Source organism: Cyphomyrmex costatus, unplaced genomic scaffold (assembly GCF_001594065.2).
Source record: "Cyphomyrmex costatus isolate MS0001 unplaced genomic scaffold, Ccosl1.0 scaffold8, whole genome shotgun sequence".
NCBI classification, from domain to species: domain Eukaryota; kingdom Metazoa; phylum Arthropoda; class Insecta; order Hymenoptera; family Formicidae; genus Cyphomyrmex; species Cyphomyrmex costatus.
The window spans coordinates 1,024,212-1,051,871 of record NW_017280375.1 but is presented as its reverse complement, the minus strand read 5'-3'; the positions used below and the strand labels follow the sequence as shown (position 1 = coordinate 1,051,871).

Sequence of the window (27,660 nt, the reverse complement as noted above, 5' to 3'; positions counted from 1 at the left end):
AGAGAGAGAGAGAGAGAGAGAGAGAGAGAGAGAGAGAGAGAGAGATCAAATTGCTGCTGTTCTACTCCCTATGACATGCTCATACATTATGTTTTCGTTTCGCAATACTTAGTTTGTTCTGTATATAGACTTGCGACATGTCTCTCTGCTAATTCTTCCATACCTTTTTGACGAAAGTTTCACGCTTCTCTGAGAGTCCACAGTCACGCTTTTTCTTAAAAACACAAGCTATCACCCTCCACCGTTCGGTTCTGCATCTCCAAAACGTATGTCCTGGATTTTTATTCCTACCATTTCTGTCACATTTTTAGATAAAAAAAATCAAAGATCATGGATATAGCCGTCCAGGAGAGCCTCATGGCGATATAGGCCAATATGAGTTTCAGTATTTGATGACTCCAGTATAATCTATAATACGAGTTGTTTCTTATCTATTTGCTGTTTTTGTAATAATGAAATTAAATGTATGTATAGTTCTAAATGTAATTTTTTTTTAATTCACAGTTCTAAAATATAACATTTTCTCAATCATAAGTATATTTTATAAAAAAGAATATAGAACACAAAAAATAAAAGCATATCAGAATACTGGCTTGGAAAAAATGCTGATTTAAGCTCTATTTTTTTAAAAATAAATTAAAGAAAATTTGAAATATAAGATATGACAAAGTAGCAAAAAAATTATATATATATATAAGACCACATCTTAATATATAATTTATTTGTCAAAGATAAATTAAATCGAATCATATATATACGATATTTCTACAAGATAATTTTTAAGAATTACATAAACAAATGTTTTAGTAATTCAATGTTAAAAATTAAAGCATTAAAGAAATTAATTGAAAATTTTTAGTTAATGAAAATATAGAGAATTAGAAAAATAGACTATAAAGGATATTTTTCTAAGGTCATTGAAAATCTCATACCTTTGCCATTTGACGCGTGCCTGCGGTAAAGTATCTAGGGGATCCTTAATGAGATATACCCTTATTCCACGAATGTAAGTCTCGAAGTAAGTATTCCAATCGACATCTCGTATATCGCAATAGAATTTTTCACGATCTTTGAATGTGAGCTTGCCCATCAGCGCGTGTAATCGATCATTGGTAAACTTCCATTCTTGCGTAGCGAAATAGTTCAGCACATCCATGAATTTGTGTATCTTCTTGTAAACCTTAAGTAACCTTTAATACACAATCTGTGTTAAATAGTGATCTATAATACATAAACAACACCGAAATAAAGATATGGCGAACGAAATATTTGCCTCATGTTAAAATAAGATGAAACAACAAAGAGCTACGAATTATATAACAATTTCATATAATCTATAAATAAACGTTTCGACCTGACACAAAAACATTATCATGTTAACAATGAGAAAATTAAATATGAAAAACATTCACATTCAAAATCTACTTAATCCCTTCATCTAAATCCTGTTCGTTTATATGAATACCGCAGCATTCTATAGCAATTATAGCTATGTTCTTCTTATTGGAGATTAAGTCTTGCATGTGTGACGCGTAATTATGGTCATCCTGCCATTAAGTCATGAGGGTAATAAAGGACATGTATTGTTGGTGATTACTAATGCTGATGTAAATTATAGTGTCTCAGACAGGAGTGCACATTCCCATATGCAATTAATTTTTTTTATATAGTATTTAGTAGATAACCTCATTACTTTTCTAGTTAAAGAATAATGATGTTACAAAGCACTACGCATTAATTACTGTAAAACAGTTCAAGTTTAAAGTCTTGTGCAGTGGGAATATATAAAAAAAAATGGTAACATGCGTGCACTCCTGAGATAGTATAATTTATATCAGCATTAGTAATCATAATACACGTTCTTTGCTATTCTCACAACTTAATGGCAGGATGATCATACCTTATGCATCACGCATGGAAAATTTTTTTGCGTATTGATAGTCTAGTAATCTCCAATAAAAACACAGCTATAATTGCTACTGAATGATGCTGTATTTTTATAAACAAACGCATTTTTGATGAAGGAATTATATAAGTATAATAGCTGTGAATAAATATAAAAAATAAAAGCAAAGAAGCTAAAAAGCAATTCGTTCTTTTATGATCATCTTAAATCACTCTTAAAATTATTGTTTAATTATACATTATTTATATATTTTAAAAGTTATTCTTTAAATTATTTTATAGGATTTTATGTTAATAAATGAATATTTTGTTCCCCTTAATATAGTGCTATTCCAATTTACGACTTTTCTTTTCTTTACATAGAATAGATAATTCATTATAGTCTCTCTCTCTCTCTCTCTCTAATTTTTATATTAATTTTTTTGTCCTTACTTTGGTTGTCTTCCTATGCAGACAGTTGCTGTGTCAACCAGTAAAGCTGGAAGCAGATGCCAAAAATACACGAAAAAGAGATGAATTATCCTGTGCTTATTGTTTCTGAAGCTATAATACCAAACCGCTCTGGTGGAGGGAATTTCGAGACCATATTTTGATGACATGTCCTTTAAATCATCATAAGTTATCGGATTGTCCGTAGACACATAATTATAAATCGGAACATCACTACGCGATTTATTGTTTATTCTGAAAAAATGCAATGTTATGTATTCATATTTATGTTAAGTTTTTTAAATTTGTAGGTATTACACAATTATGTTATGTAAATATATATAGATTCGTGTGAAGTATGACGTGTCTTCTAAAGATTTTAAATAATAAATAACTATGTAAATAATTATGTGCATATAATTATATATATAGTATTATAATATCATTCTGACTGTACGTGATGCAGAAAAAAATTAAAAAATGATAATGAACACCTTTGATCGTTTGCAACGTCCCATGCACATGCAATTAGAGCATTAACTGCTAAATCGGCAGGTACCACGTTTGCGTGTACTGAACCATCACAGTGGATCGATCGCAGCAATCCAGTTCCAGCGCCGGCAGCAACTCCTGTTGGACCGTACAGATTGTCGATCCAACCTCGTGTCGGTTCTTGATACGTTGAGATAACTAGAAATAAAATCTCAGATTATCTGTACAATAATATTATGCAATTTTTAATTTTTGAGTATATTAAAATCCGCTTATTCCACCGAATATAAGATTTCTCTTATTTAATTAAAAATAAAATAAATTATGTATATGTACATACCAATAGCAGGACGAAAAATGCCGACCGGTAGATCGTCAGCTTGCTTCCTGATCACATTCTCGGCAACTGCTTTCGTGAAAGTATAAGTATTAGGCCATTTTCCTAATAATCTGTAAAAATCAGAATATAAATTTTTTTTCGTTCTTTCACCGTGTGCGCTAAAAAAATTCAATTGAAAAAAGAGAATTCAATAAAAAAAGTTTCACTTACTGCGAAGTGATGTCTTCAGCCAATTTATCTTCCACGCATTCAATCAACGCAATTAGTTTATCAGAATCCATTGGAGGGTCATAAAACTTTTCCTCGATTACAGTTTGTGGACAATTTGCATAAGCAGTCGATACGTGTACAAGAGACTGGAAAAATGCATTAAATGGTATCGTTTACATAAATATGTATGATTTATCATAAATATATATGTAGATACATTTCAAGAAAACACAACAGAAATAATAATTCCTAACTCTGCTCTGGTGAAAAATTTGGATAATACCTCATAATGTGTGTTTTATAATATTTAAAAAAATTTTTAATATTTTAAATTTATGAAGATATATTTTTTTAAATATTGTATTTTTACATTTCTCCAAATTTAAAAAATTTCTTTCGGGAGTTATAAAAGGAAAAATCTTAAAATATTATACATATATCTCAAAATTATGTGTATTGAATTCATGCAAACACGCACATGTCTGATAAATATTCCAATTTGTATAAAAAAATCTAAGCTATTGTGCAAAAAGTTAGAAATTTTATACAGAAATTGTACATTTTGAAAAATTTCGAATTATATAAAAAATTTGAAATATTGTATGAGAATTTTAAGAAAGGTTTTCATCAGAACACGTTGTTTGAATTAGAATTAAATATTTTATTATAGTTTTTCTTTTCTTAGATATCTGCGCATCCTTATGATACCTTTAAGTTCGTGATCTCTTTGCAGAGATTTACAACGTCTCTTGTACTTCTGACGTTAATAGGCACTGCTAATTTCAATTTCTCGTCGAATCTAACTGTAGCTGCGACATGAAAAACAATTGAAACTGCCCGGATAAGAGTGGCCCGATCTTGCGCAGATATTCCGAGATTCGGTTGACTGCAGTCTCCCGCTATAGCAACGATCTGATGTCGGAACTTAGGCTGTTCATCTCTAAGTTTTGAAAATACCTGCGTAAATTAAAGTAATAGTCAACCCATCCATTAAATTCAGAAAGACAGTTGTCATTATTTCATTAATATCGATCTAATAAGATAATAAAAAGATTAGTTATTGAAAGAAATAATCTTCTAGTTTTGAAGCTAAATAAAACGTTGATGTCAAAGTATTCGATGTCTATCGATGATGCAGATTATTATACATGGTATTATACGTGGAAATTTGTAAAGGGGCATGGACAATAAAAATGTTTGATTTAGTTTCTCAAATTATGATATTTTAACATTACAAATTTGAATGAAAAAAATTATCCTCTCTTTATCGAGACAAATTTTTTTTATCGAAAGACAAAAAAACGATTCAAACTGTACCTGTTAAAAAATTTATCAAATGTGATATATTAAGAACAGGATCCGCTTGTTTCTAAAGACTCACCGTGTCGTCAAAGATTTCTTCAGTACGCTGGTGCACATCCTTGCCTTTTTTCGGACGCACTAGTAGGTAGATCGACGTTACTCCAGGACACGTTCTAAGGAGCTTCTCGATGAGCAGTTTGCCCATGAAACCGGTGCCGCCGGTGATAAAAATACTTTGGCCATAGTAAAATTCCTGAATCGGCGATAGTTTTTCGTTGACTGGCGAATTCTCCGTCGGCGATTCTGGTATGCAATCCGACTCAACGATAGTTACCTCCTGACCGTCGATTCGATCCAAGAGCACCTCCACCATCTCTTCTACGCGTTTGCACCTGCAAGGAAGGAGCCACGTTTCTTTTTCTATCGATTCAATTCACTTTATATCCAATTCGTATTCGCGGTTTGGCGCGTTACGAGCCGACGCGCCGAATTTAAAGATGACTCTTCCTTTTTCGTGAGCTGTCTCGATTGATTAGCCGATTTGCGTTTGCGTCGAACGCGTCGTCGCGTCTCGCCTCACTCATTATCACCTGTACGTGGACAAGGCGAATTCACGATCGTCAACATTGTTCACGTTGACAGATGGATACGTGCATCATGATGAAAATTATTAGTGAGAGATTGTGTTTATGAAAAGTTTTATCAAAATTGTTATACTGTTTGTGAAAAATTTTACTGATGGTTACCCTGTTTGAAAGCACGTTGCAAAACCTGGCAAACATTTGCTGATTAAATATTTTACAAACTCTTAGAAAATTATAATGGAAATGTTTGAGACTATGTCATTAAATGCTACTAAAACATTCCACAAGAAATGTTTTGAAAGATATAAATTTCAATAGAGTTTTTTAATACATACGAACAACTTGGATCATATTGGCATGATTAATATTATTTATGTGTGTGTGTGTGAATTTAAACACAAATAAAAGAAAAGAAATTCCATTTTTGGTTAAAGCAGATCTTGATACTTAAAAATATTCATATGTAAATATACAGATACAAATCTTACATTAGTTCTATAGATTGTGTGCCATTATAGTTGTTGAATTTGAAACATAATCATAAAATAATAATCTTACAATTATATGTACATATAAATTAATTGATCGTTGATGTGACAATAATGCTGACTTGTATCTTAAAAACCTGTAAATAATTTACTGCGAAAAACATCACTTCACCCGGAACTTTTCAAATTCCGTGCAGGCATCTTCCGAATTCGATACACGTGATGATATTAATCGCAATGACAAGTTTAATCTGCAAAAAAAGTCTTTCAGGCGACGTACGATAAATAATATTTTAATTAAGATATTGAATCCGATTTCGAATTTCGGTGATGAGGTGACGTATGTTTTCCGTGATAAGTTATATTTATAGTAATAAAATTAGAAATAAAACCGTTTATATGAGTATATAATTTAAATTCGTGAAGAGCTAATATATGATCAAAGTTATAGATATTGTACTAATACATATAGGATGAGGCATTTACAACAGGTTACCTAAATAATTCGCTTGTTTTTTATATAAAAAAAGGTTTCAGATGAAAGGTGAACGGTTTCGACGTGTTTTGGTCACGTTGTTTTTGGCTAGATGAAGACACCAAAAAGATATAAAGGTCACCTTCACTTTTTTAAATGGAATTACATGAATTTTTTTCATAATATAAATCCTTTAACAATTCTGCAAATAAAAGTATGAAAGTATATACAGATATTAAAAAAAAATAAACAAGATATTTTACACTTTAGTCTGATATACATTGACATTATATATTAAATATCTCGTAAACTATTGATTTTTTAATATCTATAAAAAAAGTGAAAGTTATCTTTATATCTTTTTGGTGCCTCCACCTTGACAAAAGAACGTGACAAAAGACAATTGACCAAAAATTCGTCAATCTGCAGTTTGATACAGATATAAAATTTACTTTGATTAGGAATGGTTTTTTTTTATATTTATGTTTATACATTTCTTGATTTGTTTTACTTAATATTATTTATTGACTCGTTTATTGGATAGAAATTTAAATATAGAATTATTTTAGGTGACGTTTTCGACTATATCTTTTCGGAAAGTGTTGTGTGTATTGTGTGATATTTTCGGAATGTTGCAAATGTTCAAGAGGTATTTGGATTAAAATGTAAAAATTATGGCCTATGCTAATCTATAGGGTAATTTGATAAAGTTTTATTAGAATCTGAGATAAAAATAAAAAATAATAATAGATTTAATATGGCGGACACAATTTTAAAAATAATTTGCTTAAAACTTGATTTTAGAGAGCTTTTAGTTGCAAAGTAATATCAAGTTTCGCTTTATTTGATCATCAGTGCTATGTAAACAGTCAATATTGATTTTTAAACTAATCACTTTCAAACCGTGATTATGAATATCTTGTAACTTAATCCTTCATGAAGATTATTATCTTTTTAAAATTTGACATTCAAAGTCAGAGATACCACTTATAAACTTCCTAAAAAATCGATTACGTCATGATAATTCAATAATTTATTTTAAAATTTAATTTTCAGAATTCTGCAAAAACTAGAGTCGAATTTGGAGAATTCGAAAACTTTCAGAAAGAAAGATCTTCTATAAGTTTATTACAATATTTTGTTAGAAAGCTTCGGCCCTCAAAAAATTAAACAGGTATTTATTATTAAAAACTACGCATCTCAGCCAAAAATAATAATAGAATTGACATTGATTCAACGTTGAAATTATCAAATCAACATCGATTCCATTATCATTTCTGGTTGGGATTGTTTAGTATACGTATTGCTTATTAAGTATTGCTTACTATGTTTTTTTTTTAAATTTCCATAACAAGTATTAGACTTACAACTAATTCTCGGTCTTTTTTTATCAAGTTTCGACGTAAAAGAATGATTATTAACCTAAAGTAATTCCTTTCACATATTTTCGCCATCTTTCAGGTAACTATTGGATTTTGCTTCGGAAAAAAGATAATTGTTTTAAATCGATTAGTTCTGTGATGAAAAAAATTGTCATTATGAAATCTTTGGAACCACTTTTTACATGTATTGTACGACACAGAGTTTTTGCCTAAAGGCAAGTAAATTATTTCTTGAGCTTCCGCGACATTTTTCTTCAGCTGGAACGTGAAAAGAAGGTAGTGCCTCAAATGCTGCTTTTCAAACGACATAGTTTTCACTACTATTTTTTGAGATTAGATTCGCAGTATCGACATCCGTTATACCCTTTTTTTTATTTTGAAGCTCAAGAATGACGTTTTAAAACGACTGTATGGCGAAAAAAAGACTCAAATTTGAATAAGTGCTGTAATCGATTGAATATAGGGGCCGATAATTAAATTATAGATCTAATATAATTTTTAAAGAATTGTCGGATTTTATCTGGAAATGTATATTTATAGAGATGTTTCAGAGAAACATCAATATTCTAGGAAGTGGTAATATTGGTTATTTTAAGCAATTTATTTTGTCAATATCTCTTATTGACCCTTCTTCTTGGGATACTTTGTACAGAGTAAATGTAAAAAATATTCGTACAAGAGATTTTTATAAAAAAAATCTTATTTATATAAAGTTTGTAAAAAAACATTAATAAGCAATTTTATATAATGATGTAATATTTTTCGTAATAAATTGTTTACAAATTATTAAATTGCTAGGCAATTTAATTTGTAATAGTACTACTGTTAGACCGAAAAATCAATTCAGCGCGCAGTTTGACAGAATTTGATACGTAAATTCACATCGAATTAAAGCACCAAAGATCTAACTTTGATTGTTATGGACTCTATTTAATAAAAATTGATTTTATTTAAATAAGCCAATTTTACTAAATCTCAATAAACAAATAAAATACCATAAAATGTATGCGGATGTATACGTACACATATCTTTTGCATACAGGTTACTCATTATTAAAAATCTATGGTAAAAGCACTAGATGTGGATCAGGCACTAGTTCCGGAATTATTTATATATAATTATATAGTATTTTCCATCAAATGGTACATATTGTAAGATTTTTTAACATTTGTTTTATTTTTTCAAGTATCAATTATTTTTTATTTATTAGCAATAACACCTTTTATTGATGCATTTTATACATATTTAGCAACTACACATTTTATTGATATTAACTAATAAAGCGTCCAAGGTAAACTAAACTAAGGTACGAATCACCAATCAGCACGCTTAGAAGACCACATTATTAACAAAATGCCATGCTATTATTTAACTTTACTCAAAATATATATAAATATAAGTAACTCAAAATGTGTGCAACCAAATAACACTCCAATATACATATATTTGTGTGATAATCTGCTTAAATTTACGAGAAATGAGAGAGTATGTGTAATTAAATGTTAAAATATATCTTAAAAATGTTTCAAAATGTTTGAAAGTAAAAATGCATTATGGTAAATGCTGGCTATTGCGCATTTTAATGTCATGATGTAATGACAAACTCCTGAACAAATAATTCCATAAGTAATCACTAGAATTCGTCACCTAAGCGATTATACTTACACTAGCCATAATATTATCTTTTTTCCTATGTTTTAATTATCTTTTTAGGTAAAATAATTTTAAGTACAATCTATTTTATTTTTTGTTTATTAAAATATGCACATTGTAAAAGGTTTTCTTTAATAAAATCTTTTTTGAAGATATCTTTTTGTGTATAAAAATATTCTTTGCACTCAGTATATGTACATATATGCAGAAGATATAATTCTTAATCAAAGATTAAATCACAAAATAAATATCAAAAGCCAATGTGAGAAAAGATATTATGCTATCTCGCTCAATAAAGAATTTATGGAGAGAGGCAATCAGACATTATGTATTATTCTAAAAGTCTCAATATAATACATACATAATTTTTCATTCATAAAAAAATTATACGTATTCTGAATGCGTTCAGATTTCTTTTCAACCTGATGAGCCATCTGTTTCGAAATCAATGCCTGTCATTCTGTCAATATCGAAGACGATGTGCAAACCGACAAAATTATATTCATGTCGCAACAAGGACAACCAATTCGTTTAAGATATTGACTGTAGAATGTCAATTTAATTTATTTAAGAGAATTCAATGTGCTCGAAATTGTTTTTGTCGTCTTTTGATGATATTACAAATAATCTATGCGAATCAACGAGCATATTCATGTCGTGATGTTGCAAGGACAACCAATTCATTGAGGACATTGATTGTAAAATGTTAATTTAATTTATTTAGAAAAATGTAATGGCTTGAACTCAATACTCAATGCTTTCATCATTTTTTTTTTTTATGATATTAAAGATAATTTGTGCAAGACAACAAAGCATATTCATATCTCAAGGACAGCCAAATTGTTCGTGATATTAGTTATAGGATGCCAATTTAATATTACTTTTAGAGATATGCACTCGATCAATGTTTTCGTCATCTTCTAATGATACCAAAGATGATCTATGCCAATCAACGAAAGTATATCTATATTCATGTCACAAAGACGTGCGTTCAGAATATTTGATGTTAATTAAATTTATTCAGCAAGCTCCAGTGCGCTTTGTTGAAAATCTTATTGTCTCCCTTTGTATAATTCTTATGCAACAACTTATCGATACTTTATTCTCCAAACGCATACTTTTATTAGTAAGGAAAAGCAAACGTTGCACAGTCGTTTTCGTAGTGAGAAAACAGCATTATATACCGCCGCGTATACACTCCCCTATGTGGAGGGCAACCTGTTGGAAGGATACGTCGTCTTCCAAATATTTCGTCAGGTAAAGAAAAAGCAAATATCCTCTCGATGTGAAGGACGCTGTTCCTCGAAGCGAATCCCGGTACATAACGTTTGAACAAGACACGCAGCTCACGGTCTCGTCAACGGCGGTATACATACATTTACGTAGTATGTACATTCCATCGTCCATCACCGGAAAGCGATGTTTGCCGAGGCGATTTTTCAAGAGCTCCTTCCGATACGTACCGGAGTGCATGCAAAGTCGGTTAAGCCGCGTTTACCGGTAATGCATGCGTGGCTGCACCGTCACGTCATCCGTGATTAGCGTAAACGAGCAGACGGATGTTTTGTTAAACACACGAAACATTAACGCAGGACAGAACTGTGTGAAACGCGAGAAAATCGCAAGAATTTTATTGCGTTTCAATCAGACAAAAGGTTTTGCACGGAATCCACCTGACCGTGGCACAGCGTGCCACGATATTAGGGCTGGGAGACGGCTTTTTTCTTTAGCGCCTACAGCATTGTTTTCCTACATCACTCTTGCTGACAATTCGTTTGTGTACAAAAATTATTGCCTACATGCATTTTTGAGCACAAATATCAAATTAAAGTTAAATTACATAAGAAAAGAATGTATACTTTTAAAGCAGAAAATTTGTGTTTTAAAACAGAATTTGTATTTTTAAGGCAGAGAATAGTATTGGATTGAGTAAAAAGTAATTTTTAAATCATATTTTAAGCTATTATTTATCAAAATCTATTCAATAATATTTATTTAGCGATATTGTAAACATGGAACAAAACAAGCGCAGTATTTTCAGTGTTTAATGTTTTTGCAAATGAAAAAATACAACGCCAAAAAAAAAGTATATAAAGAAGTCGCTGTAAGAGAACGTGTGTATTAAAACTGGTTTGCGAAATTTCGTGTTAGTGATATATGTGAACATAGTGAGCGCTTGGATAAGCCATTGATAGTTAATGACGACCAAATCAAAACATTGATTGAAAATAATTCAAGATTATACGACATTGTATGGTACGAGAGATTGTATTTCGAGAGATAATCAAATATTTTTATTAAACGTTATTATATAATATACTTTTATTATATAATATGTACAATTTTACTAATAAAATAGCTATAGAAAAACGGCAACATTTAGTATTGATTAAATAATTAAATTTAATGGTTCAGCCATTTTGAATTTTCTATAATTTTGAATCTGAATTCGGAATAAACAATTCCGAGAATACGAAATTTTTTATATGAAATTTTGCAAAAATCAGGAGATCTTTGATATTTCCATCCACCATATTAGTTTAGTCACTTTAAATTTTCAATTTTTTAATCCAGATTTGGAATAAACGACCCCGAGAACCCCATTATATGAATTTTCATCGAAATCAAGAGACCTTTAAAATTTTCGTCCGTCATATTTTAAAGCCGGATTTAACCATCCAATTAAGATTTCCATTCGCTATATTGGTTCAGACATTTAGAATTTTATAATTTTAAACCTGGATTCGGAATCAGCAACCACGATAATCTCTTTATACGAAGTTTCGCTCAAGTCGGTAGACCTTTAACATTTCAGTCTGCCATATTGATTTAGCCATTTTCGATTTTCAATTTTTTAACTCGGATTCGGAATAAGCGACTCTGAGAATCCTCATATACAAAATTTGGCCATAATCAAGAGATTTTTTTAGATTTTTGTATGCCATATTGGATAAGTCATTTTGAATTTTTAAATTTTGAATCCTTCAAGCCTGTTATATGCCTGAAAAGAAACTTGATAAAATATTCGACTTTCTAATATGTGGAAACTTAAAATTTTTTCACGAAATCCCTACAATCGTATTTTTCCGGGGAGTTTTTTCAAGCTATTCCAATTTCATGACACACAAAAGTAGCTTTTTCCAAAAATTTGCTATTAAAAAGTGTAAACGTTAATATTCTGTAAGTTTGTATTTTCGTAACAAAAAATATGCCTCTTTGCAAGTAATTTATTAACTCTTCTTAATTCCTATGCGATTAGTCATGCGTGATTTCTCATTCTGTTAAATAGGATTGCGGTTGAAAGCGAAAGATCGCGCCATGAAAAATTATATGCTCAGTTACAGAATAACAGCATCGAGAAGAGAAATGTGTGTGTCGACGAGATCTTTACGTTCGTTTTGCTTAAAAAATCATTTAATTTTGTACAAAAATGACGATAACTATAAATATATAATGTTTATAACATGATACATTAAATTTTTGATATAATACGTTTATTATTCGCATTCACATATTGATTTTTAAATGAACACTTAAGTGTTTTTAAATGGACACTTAAAATGCTTGCTTTTTATCATATGAAAAGAACGATTTTTCTAAAAAAATATCTAGAAATTGGCTAAATACAAATCTTATAAAAAAATAATTTTATTGGAAGTTATTTATGAAAAAGTATTTATGAAAAAACTTAAGCATTGTTACAAAATATTTTGATATTCTAACTAGTTAGAGTGTTTTTTGTTTTTTATAATTATATGATCAAATAAAATTATATTCATATCTATATCTATGGTACATATACATTGTAATTAAATTTTTACATACTTTAGCAAAACTATTCCCGTGCATAAATGTCCGTGGACAAAAGTCCTTGAAAAGTTTAATAGTTACAGATTACAACAGCAAATTCAAATAGTTAAGTCTAATTTTAAGTTTATTGAAGCTCGTGTGACTGACCAAAATTTTTCGCATAGAGTAATAAATCCAGATTTAAATGTTGTAAATACTAAACAATTTTTAAAGAAACTCTTTTCTGTTTGCATCTTTTGATTAAATTAAGCTTTCAACAAAAAAGAAACCTTGTGCTTCATTGATAGTGGTCGGAAAAAATCAACTTTTTGCCAATTAAAATAAATCTTGAATTTGAATTTTATTTTTATAATTTCGAGAGTGTTGAATTCAAATATGATGTAAAAAATTAGTAAAATACTGGGGAAATGTTTTAAATTCAAAGATAATATCAGCAATCTGCATACATAATGCTGGAATATCTCAATAAGCGTCAATATTTTCCTAATAATGTTGCAGGCAGTGTTCACTAGGATCTAGATGAAATTATCTAGACAATTAGATGACGATTAGATGTGAATCTTATCTTTACCAGAATATATTATATTACCTTCATTTGTACCTTAGATAAAAGAGAGTATCATTTTTTCAAATTATTTAGATAATTTCATATTTGTCTTATTGTTAAATAATTAGATAAAATATAATTTAAGTTTTCGCTTGATAAAAACTCAACCTTTTCCTTGATACTCTTCTTTATATAATGCTCAAAATATTTACTCAAATAAGAAATTGTAAATAATATTACAAAATAACATGAATTATGAAAAACATAAATATAAATTGAATAAATATTTGTAATTTCTGTATGGCTGTGCGACGACATCAATGGATATTTCGCAATGAAAACAAAAGTTAGTCAAATATCATCGCTTTAAGTATTCGATTTTAAAGAGACTGCTTCTACTGTTTAATTAAGTATATTTTATTTTTTTCAAGATAATTAACATAAATATATATAATATCTAACTATATATATATGTATATACAATATATAATACATATAATATATAATTAATGTAACCGGAAACTGAGTTCGTAAACTTTTAAATTTGTCGAATACCAGTTTCAATCCTTGATTGAGCCTTGAGTAAACTTGTTTATAATATTCAACATAATCTCAGTAGAGAGAGGAAGTGGAGGCAAATCGCATGCATACCAGAAGCGCGACTGAGTGAAAGTCGATCGTGAACTTCGGCGTTTCTTTCTTACGGCATAAAAGTCTGAATGGATGGCCGTCTTTAACGTATCAGGTTGTATAGGCGTAATGACGAAATGAAAAGAAAGCGACAGGTGAACATGCGCAGCAGCGTACTTTGGGACTCTGGAAATTAGAAATCTTTTTTTTTTACAATATTGTATAATTAAGATATAAGTTTTTCTTGAAAAAAGAAATTCTTTTCTGATTATATACTAGAAAGAATAATAAAATACAAAGATTGTAAGACAATGAAGTCATTAATTTTTTAAATTATTTTAACTGTATCGTAATTACTTAAAAAAATTATTTTAATTTTAGAAATTAAAGGTAATTAGAAAAAAATATTGAAATAAGAAATACGAATAAGACCCGAATTAAAATAAGATAGCTGAATTTTTAAGGAATCTATTTTAAGAAAGAGATTTTGCCAATAAAATTGTGTAAGAGAAAATTTGTCGTAAACAACATTTCGTATATTTATATTTTATTAATGGGGGGGTTATTAGTTATTACACTCAGTAAATATATAGATGATTTATGTCTACTTTAATTTTTTCCTACTTTAGAGTTCGTAATATATACGCAGAATGTGTAATTACAAGAGATACCAATACTTTGCGGTAATCCATGCATTCTATCTAAACATGCAATTATGTAGTTATGTTACATCTAGAATAGAAAGAGCTTGGGCGCGGATAATTTCGACGGATATACATACAGCTCCTTACTTTCTCCGACTAACAAACTCCGGGAATCCGGATAAGGAAATTCAATCTATTTTCTCTCTCTTTCTCTTTCTTTCTCTCTCTCTCTCTCTCTCTCTTTCTCTCTCTCTCTCTCTCTCTCTCTCTCTCTTCCTCACACAGATACAGGTTTGCGTTAAATAATACAGGTAAACTAATACAGAGTCACATACGAAATGTCATTTTCATTAAAGTTCAGTTACACTGCCGTTTCTGTATAAAATTAAACATTACTTAATCATGTCCTTTGATCACAGTTCACTAAAAATACTTTTATTATTCTAGAAATTTTATTGAATTAATGGAGACTGTGTTTATCAGTTGATCTCTATAACGATTTTACTTCAGTTAGAATTATAAAATTTTATCTGTAAGATTATTGAAATTTTATATTTAAGAAAAAACATTTATATTTATTCAAATTTGTGACATGTGCAACATTTCTGCTAGCATCAAGTTAATTGAGAAATTTTTTATTTCCAGCAACGACGATAAATCGTTATTTCTAAGTAGCCTGTAGAGTCTAACGCGTTAATGTATGTTTTTCTTGTGACACTGATGCGCAATTCTTCATCAAAGACGGACCGGCGTTAATTACCTGCGAAAACGTTTCGTGTTTTTCTACTTAACCAAATATTGCGCTAATAACCATGACTTAATTAAATATTGCCGTATAATAATTTATATAATAAAAACGAGATTGTTAACCCGATGTATACAACTTATCTTGAAAATTAATGTAATCTTTATAGCACTCTTTTGTGTCGCTTTTAAATTTAGAAAAATAAACCTCTTCATTGATTGTTTACATAATAAAAATCTACACGGAAAGAACAATTTTATTGAAGTACCTAAAATTTTTAAAAATAATTATGTAAAGAATTCAAACATAATGAGTAATGCTGCAAAAGATTTTGATATTCTAACAATCAGCTTGAGCATCCTGTATAACTATTTTGATAGTCAAACAAAATAATATGTTCAGATCCGTTCTATTTTTATAAATAAAACTTATTCTCTTATTATTGTAAATAAAATGTGTAAAATAAAATTGAATTGGTACGTTCGAAGCGATTGTTAGGTTCGTGACATACAAACTTCGAGAAAGAAGGAATCACTGTGTGTATATTATATAGCCACCGCAAATATTAACTTTTTCTTCTTAAATACGATCTCCGTGCGTGCTATTTATCGTGTCCGAGATTCGTCGTTGCAATGATGACGATGTTTCGTCGTCTTCTTGTCGATCGGTCTAACAGCTCACTGCTCACTTTCCAAATAAGGAAGGAGGTCACACGTGAGAGAGTAACCCCGAATACATATTTGTATGACGATTTGAGTACATTGTAACCAGGGAAGAAGGAAATTATCTCGTTTACGGGAGTTTTGCTTTCTCATTTTCGCATCTTCTGCTACTTTGTAATGATTTTTTCTCTCGGAAAATTTAATCGACCCTAGGCATGCACCGGACATACTTGGAGTAGGCGCGCTTCCGCGTCGTGGCGGCTATTCCAATACGAGTCGAGCTCATTATGAGCCAACGCGGAAGACTCAACACGGTGGTGGCCAACGGTGCGGCGTGGCGCGGCGCAACATTACGCAAACGCACAAGAAAGATTCCACTTGCACAACACGCAACGCGTTATTATACGCTCACGTAACTTTATACATATATACGCACGCCATAAGTTGTAAGATGTCCCCGTCGTTACTTTTACAGCAATAATCACTCATGTTAAGGAGTCGCAAATCTTTATTTCGCGGCCACGTCCTCACGGGATATGCAGAAGTAAGTTACTTTCGGAACAAGAATAGCCGATACACGCACGCCGTCGGTCCTGAATGACTTTCAAGGTTCCGCGGAGAGACAAGTGGTTTGTCGAGACAGTGAACATTATCAATAAAATTGTTTATTGAACATTTTAATAAAATTGTTTGATTGATGATTTTTTTAACCTTATTTAACAAAATTTAAACTTTGCTCTAAAATTTTAAAATCCTCCGAGAAAATTTCTCTTATAAATATTGCATAAAACACATCTGGAATTTTCTCGTAAAATAAAATCATAAAAAAAGTAGCATAATATTTTAGTAGCATTTAGTAACAGATGGCGTAATATTAATTATAAATTGACCCTCAACGTTAACTCGCTTTGTCATTTATATTGCGAGTGCATTTGCATTTCATTTATAGCGGATATTGGCTTTACATTGGGCAACATTGTGACAATACATTTTCAATCCATACCAATACGTTTAATCAATAAATTGTGTTACTATGATGCATTTATGCATTCTATCTCTTTAAGCAATTTTGCTCAAGTATGTAAAAGGAGGATGTTAGAAAAGGATCGATTTTGCCCAAAAAATGTGTAAATACATAGAATAATGTTCTTTTGTACATTTTTTTTTATCGTTTGAATACGATAAAATTATTAAGAAATTTGTAGCTTTTAAGAAACAAAGAACACAATTTTTTATCGCATTAAAAATGTCGGGTTTCGTACCAAAAAAAGAGCATTTGCGGGAAGCGTTACTTTTCTATTTTAACCTCAAGAAATCTGCTGAAAGTCATCGTTGTAGTAGAGGCTTATGGGGAGCATGCTCTATCTGAAACAACTCTTACAGAGATTGGTTTAGAAAATTTAAAAACAACGATTTTGACGTGAATGACAAACAGCACTCTGGTCAGCCGAAAAAATTTGAAGATGGAGAATTGGAGGCATTACTTTAAGATTTATGTCAGACGTTCAAAGAGTTGTCGGAAACATTAAATGTCAATCGTTAGCAAACGTTTAAAAGCAATGGGAATGATCCAGAAGTTAGGAAATTGGGAAAAACCCATATGAATTGAGAGAAAGAGACGTTGCGAAACGTACAGCCATTTGTGAATTGCTGCTCCATGCAAAGACAAAAACGGAAATTGTTTTTGCATCGAATTGTAACTGACGATGAAAAATGGATTCGTTACGACAATTCTAAACGCAAGAAATCATGGGTGCGTCCCGGCGAACCATCAACATCAACGCCAAAACAAAATATTCATAAAAAAGTCATGCTATGTATTTGGTCCAGTGTGGATGACGTGTACTATGAGCTGCTGCAACCGAGTCAAACCATCAATGATGAATGCTACCGACGTCAATTACTCAATTTGAATCGAGCACTCAAAAAAAAAACGCTCTCAATACGCCAAAAGCATGATAAAATTATTCTTCTCCATGACAACGCCAGATTACATGTTGCACCAGTGAAAGAAATCTTGAAGGCACTTGGATGGGATGTCTTATCTTATCCGCCCTATTCACCAGACTGCTCCATCAAATTACCATTTGTTTCGGTCGATGCAGCATGATCTTTCTACAGCACTTCAGTTATTTCGAAGATATCAAAAAATATGGTTCGATGACTAGATCGCCTCGAAAGAACCTGAATTTTTCTATCGTGGAAATCCATTTGTTATGTTTCCCAAAAGGTGGGAAAAGGTTATAGTTTTTGATGGACAATATTGTGAATAAAATATCAGGTACCTTTTTGATAAAACAAGCACGAGTTTTTTTTTTTAGCAAAAAAACAACGAGAATTAATTCAAGCACCTAATAATTATTTTGATAGTCAAAATTAATTTCAGATTTTTATTCAGATAACATTACACACGTTGCATAAGATATCTAAAAGATGTCTTTTAGATATTTTATGCAACGTGTATAATGTTATCTGAATAAAAATCTGAAATTAATTTTGTTATGCAACATGCATATTATTTGCAGGGTAGCTAAATTTTTATAGGTACTTCAGTAAAAAAAACTTCATGTTGCTTTAAAAATGAGGAAAGTTATTAGAGAAAATTAAATATTATATTATTATCATGATTAAATATAATTATATTAATTGAGGATCAGTAAGAATAAAAACGATTAAGAATATGATCTTTTATGAATAAGTTACAAAGAATATTTATCTTGGAGGGGGATAACTAATCCTAATTAGTTCCTTCTTTGAAATCCTGACAGTAAACGTAATATATGATGAAAAATGAAAAAAATTTAATCGATGCTTAGATAATTGTAACTTAGCTATTACCGTAAGTGTACACAATGTAGCTGTAACGTTGATTTATGCTTTCAAACGTTACGTCTCAATCATGTGCAACAATTATATTATTATTTGTAGTTATAATTTATCTTGGATGAGTATCACTCACGGAAGAATTTTTAATAATTTTTTAATGAATTTTAAATGGTTTCTTTATCATCGTAACTTATTAGTTACACCAACGTTAATACGTAATCGTAATTGGACGCTGAAAGCCCTTGGCAAGTCTCGTCAATTTTGTTAAATGATTTATTAATGACTGCAATTCGTTGTGATGATCAACAAGAATCAACAGTTCCGCATTTAGTGTCTTATTCATAGAGTTTCTGCAATCTTATGACTATTTTCGTCCTAATTTGTATATTTATTTATTCAGTCGTTTCAAAAATGTTAAACTATGCTAAATTTAAGATATCGCTAATAATAAATTAAATAAAACAAATAATAGTATAAAAAAATAACCAATATAAATTACATCAATTTTAATTATATTCATTCTTTTTACATGTATTTCCTTGTAATAATTTAAAATTCAAATTATACCATGGTAGTGTCTCAGTGCTAAGATATGCGCAGAATTAGAAACAAATCTAATTTTCAATTAATAAACGTTTAAATCTTCTAATTAATAATTATATATAATATTATAATAAGTATATACATAATTATAAAGTATATACATAATATTATTCATAATATTAATAAAAAATGAAATAAAAAATAATATAAATCATGTTATATAATTAATATATAAAAACAGTAAAAAATAATTCAGTATTAAAGTATTATGAAGCTATACTCGTTGTACGTAAAATTATATAATTTCATTATTATACGAACGAGTAAAAATTAGTTATTTTTTTCCCAAAAAATGATTAAAAAACAAATTAAGTTACATTTTTTGTAATAAGAAATTAATTTTTTTATGAGAAAGAATGATAGTTATATCTCACAAGTATTCTTAATAGTGCGAATCAGTTATTCGTACAAATCAACGCGTTTCGTCAGCCGCAAAATAACGGTACGGATGCTGTGTGAATGTTCGTTGATTCCCTAACGGTGCGACCTATTTTTCTTCTTGTACTACTGCCATAGATACATTTCGTTTATGATTCGCTGAACGACACGGACGATTCGGACTTCGCTTAATGACGTTTTGTACGGAACAAAACCATGTGCATTTGGAACGTCGAGAAAGTTCGTGAAAGTGCAACCTAGCGAAAAATTATTGCGTGTTGCCTGTTTAAACATTATATGTTTATTTTTGCATCACTCGTGAAACGCTGACGTTGAAAAATTGATAAATGTAAGATTGAAGGAGAATACAATGAATTATTTAAAAAAGTTAACTTTTTTCAATCTTATTAATTTTATTTTTAGAAGTTGTTTTAAGCGCACAGATTTAACATTTGTATATCCATGTAATAAATCAAATATCGTACAATGATGAAAAACTTTGTATTTAATCATTGTATTACATAAATTTTGAGAGCTTTTACTATAGGCACCTATTTTGACGATCCATAAAATGTCCTTAAATTATAATATTAATTTCAACTATAAAGGTAAATTTTTTAATTGTCTTTAACAGTCGAGCTAAATCTTAGGTGCTATTATAATTCCGTGTGAATTTATATATTACGTATGTAGTCTTTTAAACTAGGCGCCGAACAATTTTTCGATCTTGAAACGCCACTCTACGAAACTACCTCAATAATATCACGAATTAAATAATCTAGCAATGTAACAATTTTGATGCTCATAGCATCTTGGATCTTAATAATGTTGAATGACATATTAAAATCTATGAATAAAGTGCATATTAAACATTTGTAAATAATTAATTTATATTGCGAAAAATGTTACCACGGTCGAGAGTTGAACCCGGATCTCTTACATTCCGTGCACAAATTGCCTTTGTAGTCTAACTAGTAAGGACGCTTACATGGAATGAAAGAGATCCGGGTTCGACTCCCGGCCGAGGTAATATTTTTCGCAATATAAATTCATTATTTACAAATTTTTAGTATTTTGTCATTCAACATTAATAAAATCCAAGATGCTATGAGCATCAAAATTGTTACATCGTTAGACAATTTAACTCAATATTATTGCGGTAGTTTCGTAGAATGACGTTTCAAAACCGAAAAATTGTTCTATAAATTCACACGGAATTATAATAGCTAAGATTCAGCTCAACCGTTAAAAGCAATTTCTTATTGGTTGCGTTTCTCACATGTACAGTCCTATAAGATTTAATATTTAAATATTGTAAATTTTTAATTTTATTCTTTTAATTACGCTAAAATTAGAATTAAATTGATAGATATTAATTATAAAAAATTTACTAGCACAAACAATATTAGTAAGGAATATTAATATAAACAGTTTTAAGGATATTTTCCTTTACTTCTAAAAATTCGTATTTTAATTTAATTATTTGTTCAAAATCTCTAAAAAAGAATATTAAGTTCTAGTAATAATTTGCATTTTCTTTCAAATTTTCATGTGGTTTTTTTCTCTTTTTCAAATAATTTATTTAAAGATCCGGACATGCTAATAATTATCAAAAGCACTAATGTGCGACCTTGTCGCACATAAAATTTATCGAGATAAAATAGAAAATACGATTTAACTACTGCAAGCACAATAAGCTGAGATCTTTAACATACTAACAACTTATTATAAAAGAAATATTTGTTAAAAGCGTAGTTAATCTTTGCCTCTAGATTTGATGACAGATAATTTTGAATCTTAACACAGCTGCAATTCAGGATTTGTTATTGATGATTATCATTGACCTGACGATTGGAAGAAATCGAACGCGCAACGTTTTACACAGTGTAATTAGCATAACAACGATGAATAGCAATCACTTGGACATAACACTAGGAGCAACGCAACCGTGTGGAATATCCCCTTATGTAAATCATGACGATGGTCGATTTCTCGCCATGGCTGGCGCGAAGAAAGAAGAGAAAGAGGTATCATAAGTACGTCGAATATGTCTTCTAGACGACCATCGTCTTTTATTAAATTTTTGTGTTAAAATTTTACCATTTAAGAGGATCCTAAACTTGTCTGTTTTACTGATTATTTTTCAAATAAATATTTTTTTAACTATCTTTATGTGTATATACATAAGATTTTTAAAACTTCTCCACAATTAAAGTATAAGATAATGTAGTTCAAACTGGTCGACTTTATATCAAAGATAAAAAAAAGTAAAAAGAAAATTACAATTTTGTTTATCATTGATGTTGAGTCGCAACAATATATATTTGCTTTATATACACGTTTTATACTTTGCGTATAAAAAAATCTTGGACTTGTTTAGACTAGGGATTACATGAAAAAACAATACTATATTTTTAGAATTAGGCTTAGATACCTAATATAAAAGATTAGTTAGAAAATTTGTACGTATATATGCGTGCAATATTGATGTAGCAGTGCGTACTGTAATGCGTGTAGTGATATGTCAATGACACGTAAATCGTATGTGTGGAAGTCCTACTGAATCGATAATACAGACGGCTTTATTGGATCCCCTTAAAATATGCAAAATAATTTCTCTATTTCCTAATAATAAGTATCTCTCTCATTAATTATCTATTCCTTTTCCTGTTCGGAATAAAGAGAATGTTTCGTTATTACTTTCTATTTCAGTAAATTTGGTAATCGTTATAAAATTGACATAATTATTACCAAAATTATAAATTGTAACCATCAGAGAAAGCTGCTTTTTATTAGAGTTAATTTATAATAATTTTTAATTTACTACTAATCTCCTCGTACATGCTTAAATTTATTTATATTTGTTATTACAGTTATATGACTACGTGCTTATTTATTGATCGAAAAGTAGACTGAATTTTACCGATAATGAATTCAGTTGCTTGAACTTTATACATAATACAAAAGCTGCACAATTAGCAAAACGATGATATGGATCGCTGAATACTAGAGACAACGCAATCGTCTCTTTACGTATGTATATATGCCTTATATTTAATCACGCGGATAGAACCAAATCAAGCAAATTATCTATAATAATTATGAAATTGTTTAATTGTTATAGAATTACTTTAGCAGCACAACAAAGTTGTATAACAAAGGTAAGATTAAATTTAACCGTTTACAAGAAAGAATAGATATATAACAAAAGACCAATTTCGGAAGATAGCCACCTAAATTATTATTGTTATATTTAGAGTAGAATGTTAGAATCTTTCAAAATATGATTTCTTTAACTACTGTACGCGATGATTTTTAATGAAGTTGTGAGCAAAGATAAAATGCTCCTTCTATTTAACTTGCGATAACTCAATAGCAAAATATCTTAGGAATGTAAAAAAAATGATTTTGTCGGGAAAATTTTCGAAAATTTTTTTAAGGCACGTGACAGACCCACAAAGTGAGAAGAAAATGTTTCATTTTATCTAATAATATAATATATATAATATTCCTTGTATAGTTTTTATATAATATATAAAAACATTACTAAACTATCAGAAATTAAAATAATATAGAGATCCTTTAAAAAAATTTAACTTCTTAAATCCTTTTTTGAAATTTAAATTTGGTTCATTTTTAAGAAATATATTTTATTATTTTAAATTAAAAATTATTTTCTTTCCAATCTAATAATTACAGGATGCTCAAGTTGATTGCTAAAACGTCAAAACTTTTTGCAAAATTACTTATTATGTGCTTGAGTGACCTCTACATAGTTATTTTAATAGTCCAATAAAATAAATTTCGGATATGTAGATAATTTTTGAATTACTGTTATCTAATATCGTTCTTTCAATTACCTTAATTAAACTTGTATAATATACAGTTTTTTTTTATGTAATATAATCTTATTTTTGCTATAATTTTGTCGTACTTATAGATAATTAATTCCGCAACTACTTATCTATATACAAGAGATATTTTTAAATTCGCGTACACGGAATGTACGACTTTATATCAGAAAATCTTTTTTTTGCAAAATTGCATTCAAATAGTTTCTAAATGAGAATAAAAAGCCTATCAAATAATGCTGATATTTTATTATATTTTTAAAGATGTTATGATATTTATTATATTTAAATGTCGCTACTTAATTGAGATACAACTTTCTTGATAAGAGGACATTTTTTAACTGATATCTGTAATGAGACTGAAAGTAAACGTGAACGGTGATCTAGCTTGCATAAGAAAGTCTTACTTGTAGAACAAATTTGTATATATGTAATAAATAGAAAGCCTGTACTTCGAGTATATGATGCTTTAAAACATTTAATTATAATCCTTTCGATTCGTATTGTATATCCTTAAAATATCGAAACAAATTCTTCCAACAGTTCAAATATATTAATCAGAAAATTTTTTTAATTGTTTTAAAGTTCTTGACTAATAAAATACAGAAAGGTTATCGATATGATATCAACTTTCTTTTTGGATTATATATTTAAACCAAAAATAAAACTTTAGAAATAAAAATACAATTAGAAAATCATATAATGTAACAGTTTTAATGTATATCGTTTGCAATTTTGCAATAATTAACTTTTTCGTATGACAAAAAATGAGCATCTGATACAGTAAGTAGTAATGCTTATATATATTCTTATTTGTCTCTTTCACAGGAGTATCTGTACACAATATCTATAAGCGAATGACGTTTATATAGTATTCGAGAATTTCCAGAGGTCTTTCACTTCGATGTAAAACGTTGATTTGTATGCATATTTTAAGCTGTTCCGCAAGACGTAAAAATGTAACGTGATCGTTTTTTTCAAAAGTTTTTCCGTAAATACAGAAATGTCTTCAACATTGATAGGACTATTTGACGCAATTAATAACGTAACTGTACAAACATTAAAGTAGCTTACTATCACAGACAGATACACCGGTTTACACTGTACTTTGATTTTATGGTTAAAACTGTACTATGAGAAAAATAAAATGAAAAAGACATAAATAAAACAGCTTTAGGAAACTACAAACTTGTAAAACGATCTGACATTAATAATGTACCCTGTACTATTTAAACTGTTCAATTTGCAAAAGAAAATTTTAAGAATTTTCACATTTTTGTAGAATTTATTTTTAGTTTATTTTATACACATATAACAATAAGTAAAACAACATTTGTATATGAATATATACATTATTATGGGTTTTTACGTCTTTAATCAGATCATATTTTTATTTCAATGTTAATAAAATGCAACATTTAGTTTTTAAGAAACAAAGAAGGTGTCTCTTTAAAAAATCTATGTCAGTACCGGCGATTTTTCTCTAATAAATAATTTCGTTAAAGAATAATTTTTCTATAATTTATAAGTAATGACAAACGGTGAGATTGAATATAACATTAATAAGTTGAAAATTGAAACATTCTAACGGATTAAAGTACGCATGCAATATCTTTGCGCGTGTACAATATCGTGTTGTTGCCTGTAATTATTATTTTTATTATGTGCTTCGCTGCCTCGCAATTTTACCATCCCATAATCTTCACATTAAGTTCTATTAGAGCGTACTGGAATACGCCATAGGTGGTTGCCCGTTACGCGAAAAGTAACCGTTGTTGAATGACACACCAAATAAAGAGAGGCTATACTCACTCGGAGAAAACGAGGAAGCTGCAACTACGTGACAATGACTACGTATCGTTAAAATTCCAGGGGTATAAATGAGAAAATTGTGAAAGATGCCAAAACTCAGCTGTCAGGCGTGACTCTGTACGGACAATCGTTATCGATATCGCGATGATGAGATACAGTTATTACAAACTTCCGCACCTCGCATTCGTGATTAAAGTCGTGCTACCGCGGATGGTTCTTGAAAATTTTAAGTGTAGTGCTAACTGCAGACGTCAAAATCGAGTTGTTATATTTGTAAATTCGAAGAAATTACGAAATCAAAAAGATTTCTCAACCATTCGAGTGACGGTTAAACTGTTTGTCAATGCCAAATAATGAACAATGCACATTCTGACCTAAGTTTTGTAAATACAATACTTACGTATAAACTGTTAAAGCGAATTCTTTTTGGCAATTTTATAATGTCTACATTTAATATATTTGAAAAAAGAACTTACAATTAGATGAGATAACGCTGAGAAAAACGACAATGAGAAAAGAAAGTATAGATACCGGATGTAAATGCCGTGAAAGAGAGAAATCAAATATAAAAACTATGACAAATAAGTGGAATGGTATGATTTAATGACTAATACTTCAATTCCCGTGTTTATTCGGAGAGGAGAAACGGCATATTTTGCAATGGATATCAAAAAAATATGCCGCAACAGCTCGAATTTCCGTTTAATGCTTTTTTCTTGATTCATAAGTTTTAATCGAAAAAGATGTTGAGGTTTTCCGTTCAATTTTATCAGAGAAAAAAGAAAGAAAAAAAAATCACATTTAATTTATTTTTTGACACAGATCTTTTAATGTCAAAGTTTTTAATTTATAAAACATATTACACTCAATTATAAATAGAATATCACACTTGCACACAGGAAATATGGATCATGTATAACATGTATTTAAGGAAATTAATGTATCTACGTTTAGCAGCACTTTTAGCAGCAGATTACTTTTGCGAAATCTACACAGTTTTGATGTTCTAAAATTTACCTGACCTATTAGAAAGTAAGATCTAATTATGTCTGTTAAAGGGTTGCGAAGAGACGTAGTAACATAAGATGAAGTGTTTCAATCGCCTTGGTATCTCTAACGGAAATAGAGAGGTCAACTCGAGAGAGAACGACTCGATCGAGGATAAACTAAGAGATATGACTAGAAAAAAAAAAACGCATGTGTGGATTCACTGCGAAACAAATACTCGTGTGAACGTGTTCTGCATATTGATCAATGTTAATCTTCCACTGACCTTATTGAACGACGAGAAATAATCGACAAGAAGAATTGCTCGGATCGCAGCGATGACAGCGAACAGGCAGATAAGTGCGCGCTAGCAGATACTCAGGCTAATAGGCAGGCAATCAGACGGACATGAATATTGGTAGGTATATATGTAATAACTTTCTCCTCGCGCGCGTGGATCTATCGATCCTCTTTCCTGCCTCGACGACTTTTCACGAGTAAAACAGCCCACATTTTGTCACTCTGGTTGAGCCGTCGCGGCCCCACTTTTGCCACCTCTACCTTCGTACCCCTTCTTCAGTAACATCATATCCTATCGAGCTAACGTCTTCCTCCTTCGCATCGACCTCTGCGTCAGCATTTATAGTACGAAGTAAAAGAAAAGATGAAATCGAAGATGTGCCTCCTTCGACTCATTTCTCACTAATACAGTCTCCTTGAAGATAAATGATGCCCCTCATTAAGAAAAATGTCTATTTGAAAATGGATGAAGCATACAATTTTTATTATATTAATCAGAATTCCGGTTATCTCAACTAGTATAAAAATTCTAATAGATTTAATTAAAAAAATACTCAATATAATTTGTTCATTTTTACTTACAATTTGAAGGAGTTGCACAGGA

General features: G+C 29.9%; 1 protein-coding gene across 1 annotated transcript; it reads right to left on the bottom strand.

Moving 5' to 3' along the window:
* Window positions 1–57: 57 nt before the first annotated feature.
* Window positions 58–27,088, bottom strand: LOC108781254 (putative fatty acyl-CoA reductase CG5065). Its single transcript, XM_018549170.1, has 9 exons — window positions 27,043–27,088; window positions 4,758–5,070; window positions 4,085–4,333; window positions 3,377–3,522; window positions 3,167–3,276; window positions 2,829–3,024; window positions 2,338–2,589; window positions 933–1,190; window positions 58–408 (listed from the first exon to the last, which is right to left on the bottom strand). Exons 2-9 carry the CDS (start codon window positions 5,049–5,051, stop codon window positions 300–302), a joined length of 1,614 nt encoding a protein of 537 aa, XP_018404672.1. The 5' UTR covers window positions 5,052–5,070; window positions 27,043–27,088; the 3' UTR covers window positions 58–299.
* Window positions 27,089–27,660: the final 572 nt, after the last annotated feature.

Excerpts from the sequence above, each read along its gene's own strand:
- LOC108781254 (XM_018549170.1), bottom strand. The coding sequence starts at position 5,051 with ATGGTGGAGGTGCTCTTGGATCGAATCGACGGTCAGGAGGTAACTATC. Across the intron at positions 3,025-3,166 it reads CATTTTTCGTCCTGCTATTG|TTATCTCAACGTATCAAGAA; the intron begins GTATGTACATAT and ends TTTTATTTCTAG. Across the intron at positions 409-932 it reads GCACGCGTCAAATGGCAAAG|ATTATACTGGAGTCATCAAA; the intron begins GTATGAGATTTT and ends CTCGTATTATAG.